The sequence below is a fragment of the Acartia tonsa genome, chromosome 7 (assembly GCF_053477335.1).
Source record: "Acartia tonsa isolate MP-2025a chromosome 7, ASM5347733v1, whole genome shotgun sequence".
NCBI lineage: Eukaryota > Metazoa > Arthropoda > Copepoda > Calanoida > Acartiidae > Acartia > Acartia tonsa.
The window spans coordinates 11979083-11994685 of NC_137266.1; the positions used below are offsets into that span (position 1 = coordinate 11979083).

A 15603-nucleotide genomic window follows, 5' to 3' on the forward strand; every position below is an offset into this window, starting at 1 on the left:
AACAAAATACACATAACAACAAAGAATGACCAATAAAATATTCAGTATGGTACTTAGAGTAGTGATCTTTTTATATGTCTTAGTAGAATATATTAGGCATTTGATAGATATGATTGTGATAAAGAATTTTAACATTGACCTGACCAAACTTTTTTTATTTGACAATATCTAAAAGAGTTAGTGATTTGCAACATAAATTACATGAGAATGGTCTTTTTATATATATATATATGTTGTATGGTTAGTTGGTATTTCTGCGTGAGATAATGTGTATATTGTAAGTAAACCGGACGGTTTTCTTTATTTTTTAAAAAAAGAATCTATAGAAAACCTGTCCTATAGTGAACCGGACGTTATTTTTTATGTTTTTTAAGTAACTTGTCCCAAGGGGAACCCCTGTTCAATTTTTTTATAACTCTTGTGAAATATGTGGAAAAAGATTATCTAAAATTGGTGTTTTGGCTATACATATTTGGAAAAAAATAGACCATTCTCATGTAATTTATGTGGCAAATCTCTTTAACTTTTTTCGATATTGTCAAATAAAAAAAGTTTGGTCTGGTCAATGTTAAAAATTCTTTAACATATAATCATATCTATCCAATGCCTAATATATTCTACTAAGACATATAAAAGTTCACTACTCTAAGTACCTTAACTCTTTAAATACACTTCATAGAACTATCCCTTTGAGTTTCTTGACCTTAAAAACCTATAGATGTATTTATGACAACACATACTTTAAAAAAAATGCATTTAACCCCTGAGGGACACCCACCTAGCCCGCTGGGGTCGGTCTTCGACTTGCTGGATCATCTGAAATAAGGTCCTCATGAATGGACAGTTTATTTGAAGAAAAAAACCTAAAAAAAAATATTAAATGTAAGTTTCTAGGTTAGGTTAGGTAATATGCACTTAAGCCCTGTGGGCTACCTATCAAGCCCGATGGGGTTAGCTTCAGATTAGTCTTATGCTTATTTCAGCTCTGAATTTGAGTTCTTTGACCTAAAAAACATATAATTGGATTTATCACAACATATATATTGGGGAAAATGCACTTAACCCCTGCAGGCCACCCACCTAGCCCGCTGGGGTCGGTCTTCGACTTGCTGAATCATCTGAAATAAGGTCCTCATGAATGGACAGTTTATTCTAGAAAAAAAACCTAAAAAAAATAATAAATGTAAGTTTCTAGGTTAGCTTAGGTAAAATTCACTTAAGCCCTGTTGGCAACCCAGCTAGCCCGCTGGGGTTAGCTTCAGATTATTCTAATGCTTATTTTAGCTCTGAATTTGAGTTCTTTGACCTAAAAAACATATCATTTGATTATCACATCATATATATTGGGGAAAATGCACTCAACCCCTGCGGGCCACCCACCTAGCCCGCTGGGGTCGGTCCCTGACCTGCTGGATCATCTTAAATAAAGTCTTCATTAATAGACACAGTTTATTCAAGAAAAAAACCTGTGAAAATATAAGTAAGTTTCTGGGTTAGGTTAGGTAAATGCTCTTAAGCCCTGCAGAAAACCAACCTAGCCCGGGGGGGTTAGCTTCAGGTCAGTCTATTGCTAATTTTCGCTCAGAATTTGAGTTTCTTGACCTAAAAAACCTATAGTTTGATATATAACAAGATATATATTAGAAAAAATGCACTTAACCCCTGCGGGCCACCAACCTAGCCCGCTGGGGCTAGCTTCAGATTAGTCTAATGCTTATTTTAGCTCTGAATTTGAGTTCCTTGACCTAAAAAACCTATAATTTGATGTATCACAACAATTATATTGGGAAAAATGAACTTAACCCCTGCGGGCCACCCACCTAGCCCCCTGGGGTCGGTCCCCGATTTGCTGAATCATCTTAAATAATGTCCATATGAATAGATACAGTGTATTTAAGTTAAAACCCTAAGAAAAAACAATTTAAGGCAAGTTTCCACATCAAAATAGACCAAAAAAGCCTAAAAACCCCATTTCCGCAGGGTTTTTCTTACCTAACCTAACCTAAAAATAAAAATTTTTGGATTTTTTTGCCATTTAGATGTAATACCTATAGGACTAGGCTTATATACCAAGTTTGAAGGGTCTAGCTCAATATTTAGACCATTTTGCTCACGGTTTAAGAGCTTATGTCATTACGCCCCCCCCCCCCCCCCCTTATTGGATCATGCCAGGGAAAAAGGGGAAATGGGGCTGTTTATTACACTATTCCCAGGGCCCGAAGTTTTATGATAACGCTTTATTATTCGTTGACTAAACAACTTTGGGGACTTTAATAGAATTTTGATTGAGTGTTTTTTTTTTAAGTTGAGTGTAGGAACGTTCCAACCCCTATTTGTAATCTATAGAAAGGTTTGTGTTACGTGTTTCATCATTTAAGATGTACATCAATTTATCCGCCATTGTTGTATCCCTTAAGATCCTTCGTTTACCTGTGTAAGGACTCTGTCAAGCCACTGAAGGGGACCATTGAGGTGAAGCTCTATCCAGCAAGGTGTACTGGTCACGGTTTGCCGTCTATACTCAGCTCCCCAACCCTATAAACAAATAAAGTCATATTAGTTATTTATTGAATCGTATTATAGACACTAAGTAAACTGTCATGTACGCTAATGCATGTACACTTTCAGGTCACCAGAGAAGAACAACGGGTTGCCTGCGGCTCACTGCCGCAGACATTCTAATTTCGCGGTTACAATTAGCAAATAAAGAATTTCATTTTTCAGACCGCTTAGTTATAATGTCTGCCGGCTCTCTAGAAAACTGAGCTGGCCAGATTTATTCAGCAGGTAGCTTCCTTTCTAGCATTTAGTAACCACTCTCCTTTCTTACTAACAATACAGTATTGGGGGGAGAATAAGACCTAGATAAGCTGGGTGAAGTTTAGGTTTCGACCTCTTTATCATTTGTTAATATCTTGCTATTAAGGTATAATACATCAAGACCTTCACAAGATATCCATATTGCAGAACTAAACCAATGCCCTGCCCCTAGCTCCGGAGACCCATTCAACACTCCTAGCCCGGCGGCCTTTCCCCCCTCTGGATATCTGTGGAAACCCTGATCCCATCCTACTGATACAGCAACAGTTAGATTATCTTTGCTATAGCTGCTCTATAACTATCCTGTCTGTATGTCTTAACCACCTCAAGGAAGATATAGCTTTATTCCCGCACATAAGACAGCTTTTTGCAGATAGTAAAAAAATACAAGTTCAATTCCAATTTTGATGGTCAATGCCTTTAGGTATTTATTTTATGAACGTTATTTCAGTATTCGTAAAAAATTGTCGGTTTACTAATCGGTTTCGAAGCCATTCTAGATGATGGATTTAGATCATTACTAAAAACATTTTATTTCAAAAGATTTATCCGAAAACTATAATCTTGGTGAAATGTATGACAATTAACTTGTTTATGAAATTTAAATTAAACAAACGTAAAATGTTCAAATAATATTTGTTTGATATTGATTTTATTTGAATAGAGTTGAGATGAAAAGAAAGTCAGGGAGAGAGGGGAAATTCGGCTGTTTATGCAACTAGTCCTCAAAGTTTTATAATAACGTTTTCTTATTCGTTGGCCTCAAAACTTTGGAGACACTTATAGAATTTTAATTGGTTTATAATGATGAGTGTCCAAACATGTAAAAAACTATTACAATCCATAGAAGGGTAATTTTGTGTGTCTTCATTGGAGAATGTACACCAATCGGCCATTGTCTTATTCATTTAGAACCCTGATAAAAAGTACAAATGTGTTGATTTGTGCATCAAAATATTGAAATTAAAACAGTTAGGGAGTTGAATCCATTTTTATAGAAGCAGAAATATAATCTATGATTATGGTTTGGACCCTCTAAAACTGTAATCTACCTTTCCACTTTCCCCTCTCTTGGTGAAGATATCTTCAACGCCGATACGATTTTTGAAATGTAAGATTCTACTTTCCCCTCTCTTGGTGAAGATATCTTCAACGCCGATACGATTTTTGAAATGTAAGATTCCACTTTCCCCTCTCTTGGTGAAGATATCTTCAACGCCGATACGATTTTTGAAATTTAAGATTCCACTTTTGCCTCTCTTGGTGAAGATATCTTCAACAAGAGAGACAAAAGTGGAATCTTATATTTCAAAAATCGTATCGGCATTGAAGATATCTTCACCAAGAGAGGGGAAAGTGGAAGGGTAGATTACAGTTTTAGAGGGTCCAAACCATAATCATAGATTATATTTCTGCTTCTATAAAAATGGATTCAACTCCCTAACTGTAAAATTGATTATGCAATCTAGGATAACAAAATCCAAAGGTGGCAAAAAAGTCGTACGCAACATTAAGAAAGGGTTTTTAAAGCAATTTAAAAGTCGATGTCCTTTATCCTTTCAAGGGAGGAAGGGGTTTTTGAACAATAAAATACATTAAAAAAACCTTTAAAATCCCTCATTTACCCCCCCCCCCCCCTCAAAAAAAAAGCTAGGGCGTCCTTGCTGGTTCCTAAAGTTTCATTAACACTTTTATTCATTCCCTAACATAAAAGTTTAGGAACATAAACAAAAATATTGATTGGATGGTACAAACTAGCAGTATCCAACCTTTTCGTCAATAGTCTTAATATACAAAAGGGGTAATTTTGATCATCGTAGCTTGGGGTGTACTTCAATTTATCGTTCATTGTAACATCTTTTTAAGATTCCTGCGCTTTCAAAAAAAAAATGTTATAACAAGAATTTACTACAGACAACGTAACAGATAGTAAATTAAATATTTTAATAGCTAAAGCTCAGAACAAACAGAAGAGGTGAATTATAGAAAAACTACAAAGATCTTTGTGTTGACAACACAGAAGAAAAAATTATTTTCCTCATTAGTTACTCAATCGAGAATTTATTATTTTTAACAAATTTTAATTAGGTTGTCATACAAAGTATCTATAAAATACAGAAATATAACCAGGGAGATTGAGGACATTGGACTGTAAAATACACTGGTACCCAAAGTTTTATAACACAAGTTATCGCATTCGTTGCCTCAAAAACTTTGGGTAGGTACTTTAAACTGATTTTGATTTGTTGGTTTATTATGTTGAGTGTCCAAACGTATCAACCACTAATTGTTATCTATAGGATGAGTAAATTTGTGTATCTTCATTGAGGGGTACATCAATTTATTGGCCACTGTCTTATTTAGATCCCTGCCTTTTCTAAATCGAAAACGGCATAAATGATCTAGAATGTTTAGTTACGTTATTATAAATAATCATTTTTTTAGAGATCCATAGCTTATATATCTAATTTCAAACAAATTTTCCATTGTTTCATGAAAACAATTTCACATAATGGAATATAATTTTTTTCTCGTTTGCAAGGAAACTCGTTGCATTCAATGACAACATGGAAAACTGCAATATTTCAGGAATAAAGGGAGAGGAAAAGGTAAGAAAAATTCTTTCTTTATGTTGCCCCTAGAGGCTTTAAGTGGCACTTAAATATTCTTTTTATATTAAACATTTAATTTGGTAAATAATTTGTCTATGTTAAGATCAGCGGGAAAAGTTCAATATTTTTAGGTTTAGCGGTTATCGAGATCCCTCGGTACAGACAGACATTCTGTTACTTTATTATTAGGATTTGCTAGTAGACATCTGAATATAAATGAAATGTGAAAAGGGGGAGGGATGATATCATTTATGACGTCACTGAACTCCTCGTCCCTGGAAATTCTTAGAATGAAGAAAATATAAAACTCATTGTTGAAACGCATATTATAAAATGAGCAAAATCGATTCGATATAAAAATAAAATTATTAAATAATCACCAAATTCCAATTTTACAAATGATAATATTTTTTTTAAAATTGACGATAGTACGAATTAATGATTTTAGTAGGTTATGTAGGAAGAAAGGGGACATTGGGCTGTTTATTAAACGTGTCCAAACGTTTCAACCAATAAATGTAATCTACATAAGGAATAACTTAGTGTATAAACTTTGGAGATGTACATTACTTTATCGGCCATTGTTTTATGCCTCAATTCACAGACAGAATTTAATTTACTTTTTAATACATCTTTTTCAAATCTATTAGGTAAAATATAGTCTATTAAAAAGTTTAGGTATATAACAAGTTTTTAGATTATCAGATCAAAAGGTATTAATACTTTTTCAAAATTTTTAAAAGTGAAGCTTTTCTATAATTAGGGTCGGTTCGTCCGTAACGGTAAACTTTTTAAGTTAATTTCGACATGTTAGAATTGTCCTTTTGATTTCAAATTTTGTATGATTATTCCTTTAGTAGAAAGCATAATAACTCTATAATCATTACCAGAAAGCCAGCATTTCTCTAAATTGTAAGTATGTCCTTAAACAGTATCCTGTATTTAAACAGTTTTGTAACAATTTTGTTTAGACTTACACAATCATATTCTTCTTAGTCAGTTCTGACACTCTACAAGCTTTATTGTTTGTTTGTCTTTACAAAAAGCTTACCTTAACAAAGGACATTCGGATGGTGCACATCCTTGTGAGGCCGTAGACAGCCTCGAACCCCTGGTTCACGGATTGGGTCAACAAAGCAGCAAACTCCTGTGGGATGGAAAACAAATTATAGTTTTGAGTATTTTCTTTTCCAGTATGGCTTCGAAACCGATTAATATTCGCTGGATTATTACGAAAACTTATTTACCTATCGCTTATAAAAATCTCATCGCTAAAAAAACTGGTTTTAATATTATAACTGAACATTTTTATAGCCGCAGAAAGCTGTATATAATGCGTTGAGATAAATATCTACGCATTCCACAAAATTTTCTTCAATCAAAGCCTCTAAAAGTTTCTAGCTAAATACTAATTGATTTTTTAAAATAATATTTTCAAGCGAGACAGTATGATAATTCTAACCTAAAGCATTGCTCAATTTGTTGAATATTAAATTACATTGCGGTCAAGAAAAATTGTAGTAGTATTAAACACTCAGAGCAAAAAAAAACATCTGGCATGGCTTCTTAGAAATTGTAAATAGAAAACGTAGATAAAACTGACTCTGGGAAAAAATTCTGCATTTTTAGTATACAAGAACAAAAGTCTATAGAAACAATAATAGAAATAAATTAAATCTTTGCGGTTTATGAATGTCGTTCATTGTAGCTAGAGGTATAAAATTATATTTTTACCTGGTTGTTGAAAATTTTGAGGTTGCATCCTGGCGGGATCTTGCAGACTGTGGCGGGGTGCCACCCGTACCGCTGGTTGCAGTTGGGAGACTAAAATATATTTGTTAGTGGATGTTTTTTTTCAAAGCTTGAAATATTTTTTTCCAGTATGGCTTCGAAACCGATAAACAACCGCTGGATTTCTTCCACTCTAGTAAAGAACCTCAAAATGGCGATATTAAAACCTCTTACAATAATTTTCAACAAATCTTTAACAACTGGAGACATTCCCAAACTTTGGAAGTTAGCCAAGGTTATACCTATATTTAAGAAAGGTTCAAAAGGCGACCCCTCTAACTACAGACCAGTTTCCTTAACATGTATCTTCTGTAAACTTCTTGAGAAAATTATTAGGGAAAAAATTACTTTGCACCTAACCCAGCAAAATCTGTTAAATAAATCACAACATGGATTCATGGAGAACAGATCAACACAAACAAATCTTATTGAGTTCCTTGATAAAATCCTAGACTTTATTGATAATGGTGATAATGTTGATATTGTGTACCTAGATTTCAGCAAAGCATTTGACAAATTATCACATGACAAGCTAATTAAGAAACTTATTGCCCACAGCATTACTGGAAAAGTGTTATATTGGATACAGTCTTGGCTTAATCAAAGACGTCAGAAAGTCTGTGTACATGGAGAAATGTCAGAAGAAGAGAGTGTGGATTCTGGTGTCCCCCAAGGTAGTGTTCTTGGACCAATTCTGTTTATTATCTATATTAATGATCTAGACAATTATGCCCAGAATCTTGACCTTTTGAAAAAATTCGCTGATGATACTAAAGGTGCTAAGAAAATAAACTCCAGAAATGATGCTATTGAATTTCAAGATATCTTGGACTCCCTGGTAAAATGGGGGGAACAAAATAACATGGAGTTTAATGTTAAAAAATGTAAGATTATGCATTGTGGCCGAAATAACCCCAAGTACAAATACAAGATGAATAACACAGAGCTGGATGTAGTTGAAGTAGAGAGAGATATTGGCATAACTGTGACAGATAAACTTAAACCATCACAACACTGCCAAGAAGCAGCAAATAGAGCCAGAGCAGTACTTGGCCAGATCTCTAGATCTTTCCATTACAGGGACAGGCATGTTTTTCTTAGACTGTATATTCAGTATGTAAGACCTCATTTGGAATATTCCTGCTCGGCCTGGTCTCCATGGACTCTACAGGACATTGAAGTATTAGAAGCAGTTCAGAAAAAAGCGATTGGGATGATATCTGGCTTAACTTCAACTGATTATAAAGACAAGCTTAAGGAGTTAGGGATGTGGACTCTGAAAAAAAGACGCGTGAAATTTGATCTTGTACAAATGTATAAAATAGCACACAATATTGGAGAAATTCAAACTTCTATTGTGCTATATCGAGATAGGGAAATATTACAAAGCACAAGACTGCAAACAGATCCTTTAAATATCTTAAAACCTAGATCCAACCTTGAAGTTCGTAAAAACTTCTTTACTGTCAGGATAGCAGAACTGTGGAATGCTGTCCCCAGTGATCCGAAAAATGCCAGAAACGTAAATCTGTTCAAGAAAAATGTAGCTGGTTGGATGGAGGATAAATTCAACGAGTAGAACGAGATCCTTAACATGTCCCTACCAGGGATGACAAAGGATGAAACCTACAAGTATTCCAAGTAAGTAATATTGTCATTCTTGTTGCATATGTTCATCACTCGTAATCCTTCTAATATTTGAGGTTATTCTCTTTCTCTCTCTCTTTCAGATTAAAACCAGTTTTTAGCCATACAAAGAAATCATGTAAGGAATCATATTACAGACTACTTTCCACGAATATTAAAATAAAAAACATAATATTAAACAAAACTGGTTATCTTATAATTTTTCAATTTAATATCTACGGAAAGCTGTCTATAATACGATGCGATAAATAACTGTTCAGTGTTCTGTACAAAATGTTTGGCGAATTTTCTTTCAAACCTTAAGAAAATAAATTAGGAAATAAAATCATAAATTCCAAAACTTTTAATGTCCTTTCTTTTGAGCTACAGCATAGACGTCCAAGAATGGGGGTAAATGGGTGTTAGCCCCCTAAAACGTCAAAACCCCTCATGTTAACCCATCAAAATTCTAAAATTACATTAGATTAACCCTTAAAACCTTTGAAGCCCCTCATTATAGCCACCTCACAAAAGAGCTCTCTATGTTTTTAAAGGTTATCATGTAATACCTATAGGTTGAAAGTATTTTACTAAAATTTTAAAAAACATTTCGTATTAAGTAGTATGTACCTAATCCTTATAATAAACAGGATGTTTGTGTGTTTGTATGTTTGTACCGAAGGATCTCGCTAACCGCTGAACCGATCGGGTTCTCCTTAACAGGGTAGCTTTTCATAGGTCCCGGGAAGGTTTATAACTTTGGGACACCCCAAACCCCCCAAAAAATTAAAAATCCCCCCACCCAAAAAAAATTATTTTTTTTATTTTTCTAACTAAAATCAAAAATGAGGAGGGGACATCCCCCTCCAAAAAAAAAAAAAAAAGAAATTGAATTATTAAATTCGACTCTCTCCTCCTCAAGTGCCCCTAGAGGCCTCTAGGGGCGTAGCCGCTAGTATTTGTATAAAGAAATAAGTTGCAAAATTCTTCAACTGTAGATAAAAATAGATTCCAAGCCTATATGTGTACCTAACCTAACCATAATGACCTAATTCTTGTAAGCAGCGCATGTATTTGTTGTCTACGCGCATTTATAAACTTTTTATAGTTACTATATTCTACATTATCACAGTAAATTTACTGCCTATACTGAGATGCTTCTCTACTGTGATATTAATGTAACAGAATGATTCTAGGATCAGAATTTTTGTTTGCTGTCTCGTTTCTAATCTTTCCTCCAGTTTAAAAAGTTTGTAATGTCTGGAAATTAAATCTCAGGAATAAGTGAATGTCATCTTAAGATCTCTTAAACTTCACTTTTAGAGAAGATTTATAAATGGGTATTATTCCATTACTATATCGCAGTCAGTTACCCATAAAAATTAGGAAGGAATCTGCTAGAAATATAAGAGACAAAAAGGGATCTTTAAGAATCTAATGCTAAAAATTTCTTTAATCTGTTTCATGAATTTATAGCAGCTACGCCCCTAGCATCTTAGTGGTCTGGTTTTAAATGGGCAGAGAGAATATAGGAAAATAGCTTAAAACCATCCAAAGACATAAATCTGAAATGAATAGCTTAAAACCACCATAGGAGCTATAAGAAGCTTATAGAAATAGAGAACCCATTCGGTTCAGTAGATGAAGATATTTATCTTTAACTTCAAAAAAAATCTTTCTATTTTATATTATGGGAAAGTTCAATAACAAGATTTTTATAAGCAAAACTTAATTCCATTCAGAAAAGAGTGATCATTACAAAATAAATTAAAAACCAATAGGTACCTAAAATAAGTTTAATTACCTATCAGAATTAATTAATGTTTTTTTTAGGTACCTAGTTCATTTTTTTTACTTATATCTTTATTTCTGATACAGTCTTCATAAAAGCATAAGAATGTAAATAAAAAAAAGGATTAATAAAACAAATATTGACATAACAAAGGCTTAAGCACTGCATTGATAAGGTTAAATAGATCAGTCCTTGCTGTGCAATATTCCTGATAGACTGGAGGGAGGGGACAATGGACTGTAAATTATAAACACATTCTCCATTTGTTTTAAAAAAATTTGAGTTTCTTTGTTAAATCTTGATAAACAGAAGGGGAGGGGACAATGGACTGTAAATTATAAACACGTTCTCATATTTGTCTGTTTAAAAAAAATTGGGTTTCTTTGTTACATCTTGATATGTTGGTTCATACTAGCAGTATCTAAACTTTTCAACCAATAATTTTTATCTAAAGAACGGTTTTTTTTGTTTATCATCTTTGAGGATGTACATTGATTTACAGTGAAATGTCTTATCCCTTGACATTCATGGTGATACAGGAAATAGGATTATGAGTTAATTATTGCAAAAATTAACAATAAACATCCTGTTTTTTTGTTTTAAGTAAATCATCGTAATTCATGTTATAAATCTCTAATGATAAGGGGGGGGGGGGAAGTTTGTACACTTATAGGAAATGAAATTCAGTACCAAAGTTTGGGAGGGTCGTATGGGCTTGTTTTTAAAGTTATCAACCTAATTCTTTTTGTAGGCTCTCTTATATGACTTGATATACACGTATTTCTTTGAAAATTGAATTTCGGTACTTTCCTTCTAGGGGCTTGTGGAGCAAAAGACCCCCCAAAACACTAAAAATATGAGTTCTGACCTTATTTTTAAAGATATCGACCTGATTTTTTCTTTATAATACTTTTTTAACATACCCGAATCAACGAACCATTACAGATTTCATTTTGGGACTTTCCTTCTAGGGGCTTGTGGAGCAAGAGACCCCCAAAACACAAAAATATGAGTACTGGGCTTATTTTTGAAGATATCAACCTGCTTTTTTTATATAAAAATAATATTTAAACATAACCGAATCTACGAACCATTACAGATTTCATTTTAAGACTTTCCTTCTAGGGGCTTGTGGAGCAAGAGACCCCCAAAACACAAAAATATGAGTACTGGGCTTATTTTTGAAGATATCGACCTGATTTTTTTTATAATACTTTTTTAACTTAACCGAATTAACGAACCATTACAGATTTCATTTTGGGACTTTCCTCTTAGGGGCTTTTGGAGCAAGAGACCCCCAAAACACAAAAATATGAGTACTGGGCTTCTCTTTTAAGATATCAACCTGATTTTTTATATAAAAATACTATTTTAACATAACCGAATCTACGAATCAACCTGATTTTTAAAAAATAATACTGTTTTAACATAACCAAATTAAGAAAACATTACAGATTTCATTTCGGGACTTTCCTTCTAGGGGCTAGTGGAGCAAAGATTCCAAAACCACTAAAAATATGAGTTCTGAGCTTATTTTTATAGATATCAACCTGATCTTTTTAAAATAATACTTTTTTAACATAACCGAACTAAGAAACCATTAAGGATTTCATTTTGGGACTTTCCTTCTAGGGGCTTGTGGGGCAAAAGACCCCCAAAACACTAAAAATATGAGTTCTGAGCTTATTTTTAAAGATAATCTGAGAACTCAATTTATTTTGTTTTGGAGGTGTTTTACCCTACTTTCCCCTAAAAGGAAAGTGCCAAAATAAAATTATTAGTGGCTACCTAGTTCAAACATGTGAAAAAAGTTTTCATGAAAAAAATCAGCTCAATATCTCTAAAAATATTTTTTGGGACTCTTTTGCCCCACTAGCTTCTAGAAGGAAAGTCCCAAAATGAAATCTGTAATGGTTTCTTAGTTCGGTTATGTTAAAAAAAGTGTTCCTAAAAAAATCAGGTTGATATATTTAAAAATAAGGTCAGAACTCATATTTTTAGTGTTTTTGGGGTCTTTTGCTCCACAAGCCCCTAGAAGGAAAGTCCCAAAATGAAATCTATAATGGTTCGTAGATTCGGTTATGTTAAAATAGTATTTTTATATAAAAAATCAGGTTGATATCTTTAAAAATAAGCTTAGAACTCATATTTTTTGTTTTAGGGGTCTTTTGCTCCACAAGCCCGTAGAAGGAAAGTCCCAAAATGAAATCTGTAATGGTTCGTAGATTCGGTTATGTTAAAATAGTATTTTTTTATTATATAAAAAAATAAGGTTGATATCTTAAAAGAGAAGCCCACAACTCATATTTTTATGATTTTTGGGGGTCTCTTGCTCCACAAGCCACTAGAAGGAAAGTCCCAAAATGAAATCTGTAATGGTTCGTAGATTCGGTTATGTTTAAATATTATTTTTATATAAAAAAAAAAGCAGGTTGATATCTTCAAAAATAAGAACAGTACTCATATTTTTGTGTTTTGGGGGTCTCTTGCACCAAAAGCCCCTAAGAGGAAAGTCCCAAAATGAAATCTGTAATGGTTCGTTAATTCGGTTAAGTTAAAAAAGTAATATAAAAAAAATCAGGTCGATATCTTCAAAAATTAGCCCAGTACTCATATTTTTGTGTTTTGGGGGTCTCTTGCTCCACAAGCCCCTAGAAGGAAAGTCCCAAAATGAAATCTGCAATGGTTCGTTGATTCGGGTATGTTAAAAAAGTATTATAAAGAAAAAATCAGGTCGATATCTTTAAAAATAAGGTCAGAACTCATATTTTTAGTGTTTTGGGGGGTCTTTTGCTCCACAAGCCCCTAGAAGGAAAGTACCGAAATTCAATTTTCAAAGAAATACGTGTATATCAAGTCATATAAGAGAGCCTACAAAAAGAATTAGGTTGATAACTTTAAAAACAAGCCCATACGACCCTCCCAAACATTGGTACTGAATTTCATTTCCTATAAGTGTACAAACTTCCCCCCCCCCTTACTCCTTCTGTAGAATTAATTTTTAGAGTACAAGTTTCAATGGTTTTTAGCAGCGTTGTGGAGCCGTTTGATTTTGGTGCGGTTCCGGCTCCGGATTTGGCTCCGGCTCCAATCTAAAATCAAGAAAAACTCGACATATTTTTTCCCTCACGTCTATTTTTGACTTTTGAAGGTTTTAAAAGTTATTTATCTAGTCCGAAGCCGGAGCCGTTTTTTAAAGAAAATTACGGCTCCAGCAAAATATGGCGGCTCTTCGGCTCCACAACACTGGTTTTTAGCCATCAAACTTGATAACGTATTCATAAAACTTTGGATACTGTTACAAATTATAGTCTTATGTCCTGTCCCTCCCTGCTTATAACATTCTTATTTAAACAAAAAAAGGATATGAGACTACCTAATACTTGCGATAATCATTTTTAAACCCAGTTGAAACTCCATACCTAGGTATATTATTATTTCTTATATTTGCATTCAATAGTACAAAGTTAAAGGGCTATGTACTATGATAGTAGAATATTACGTAATAGTAAGAATGTATAATTCTTAATACATATCAGAATTGCACTTTACGCTCCATCCATAATATTGGAGCTTAAAAGTAAATATTAGTGAGCAAAATTGTCATCTTTAAAAGTTGCAGAAAACTTGGAGGAAAGGGCAATTACAATATTAGTGTGACATGTTTTGCCCCCTAATTATCAACCCGCTATACTACATAACGCAGAATTGTGCATGTAAGAAAATTATGGGGAATAAATATTAAACTATCATCCATTGTCCTATTCAGAGAGAGATGGGACAATGAGCTGTTTATTACTCTAGTCCCCTAAGTTTTATAATAAAGTTGTTAATTTGTTAATTTTAATTTGGTTGGTTAATCAAGTTGAGTGTTCAAATGTGTTAACCACTAGGTATTTTTTTATCTAGAGAAGGGTTAATTTTGTGTGTCATCATTTGGGATATTATTATACTTCAATTTATCGGTCATTTACCTCTCCATGTATCCCTGGAAATGAATGCGCACCTGTACAAATATTGAAGACTCTGACATACATTCTGCAAACACCTCTCCCCCAATGTAGTAGAGCCTCACTCCTTTGCCTATATGCCGTCGCGTCTGCTCTACAACTGTGTTCCTAAATATTGGTTAATATTAACTGTAGGCTACGCAACAAGACGCCACAAGGGGTACTTGAAGTGGTTGGGGTTGAATTCGAGCCAATCCCCCATTTTTAATTTGGTACTTTCCCATAAAAAAAAAAGACCGGATATTGTCATTTTCGTGACATCGCCTCTTAAGGGGCGTTTCTTTGTATTTTCACAGTAGCTTTTCTCCTATTTCTAGCACTTGTAGAAGGGCTCTAATACTGCGGGGCCATTTGACTAACCATGCGGGTCAATAATTAACATTTTGTGTATCATCATTGTCTTTTCCCTTTAGAGCCCTGGAATAAAATACAAACCTGTTAATATTTGATAGCAAGCCCAGGCAGAATCTGTCGGCGTTACTCGGATCCGTGAACCCGTCCACCGTTATGCTCTGCTGCGAGGCGTGAAATGTCTCGCCCACCCGTGTATTCAGCTCATAGTAGGAGATGGAGCACCAGAAGGCGGGCTCACAGTATAAAACCGGTTCGGCGTCGACCGGCGGAGATGGAGAGATACGGTTATTGCTGGTGCCTGAAAATTAAACGTTTTTTAAAATCCAAATCTTTGAAGAAAAATAATTTTTGTTGATAAAATATAAACACTGTTCTTAGGAGTTGGGAACATTTTCATTCAGTATCCTGTTATGTTAAGTACTAAGGTTTCTTTGTCTGTATCTTAATATTTTAATTACTACTAAACAGATTGAGTTCTCCTTTATAGGGAAACTTAACTCCCATAGGTTCAATAATGGTTTTCAGCTATTATTATATTTTTTAGATCTAAGCCGAGATAGTTTTGTCCCCTTTTGATGCTACAATGCAAGTTTGTCCC

At 33.9% G+C, this 15603-nt stretch overlaps 1 protein-coding gene across 11 annotated transcripts in view; it reads right to left on the reverse strand.

Moving 5' to 3' along the window:
- Positions 1–15603, reverse strand: part of Smox (Smad on X protein) — a 34699-nt gene that overhangs the window by 14725 nt on the left and 4371 nt on the right. For all 11 annotated transcript variants that reach the window (XM_080167522.1, XM_080167523.1, XM_080167521.1 and 8 more), the window contains exons 9-13: positions 15087–15303; positions 14648–14759; positions 7167–7256; positions 6484–6579; positions 2431–2535 (exon numbers count right to left, since the gene is read on the reverse strand). In XM_080167522.1, the coding sequence (XP_080023648.1) occupies positions 2431–2535; positions 6484–6579; positions 7167–7256; positions 14648–14759; positions 15087–15303 (620 nt within the window). The remainder of the gene's footprint in view (positions 1–2430; positions 2536–6483; positions 6580–7166; positions 7257–14647; positions 14760–15086; positions 15304–15603) is intronic.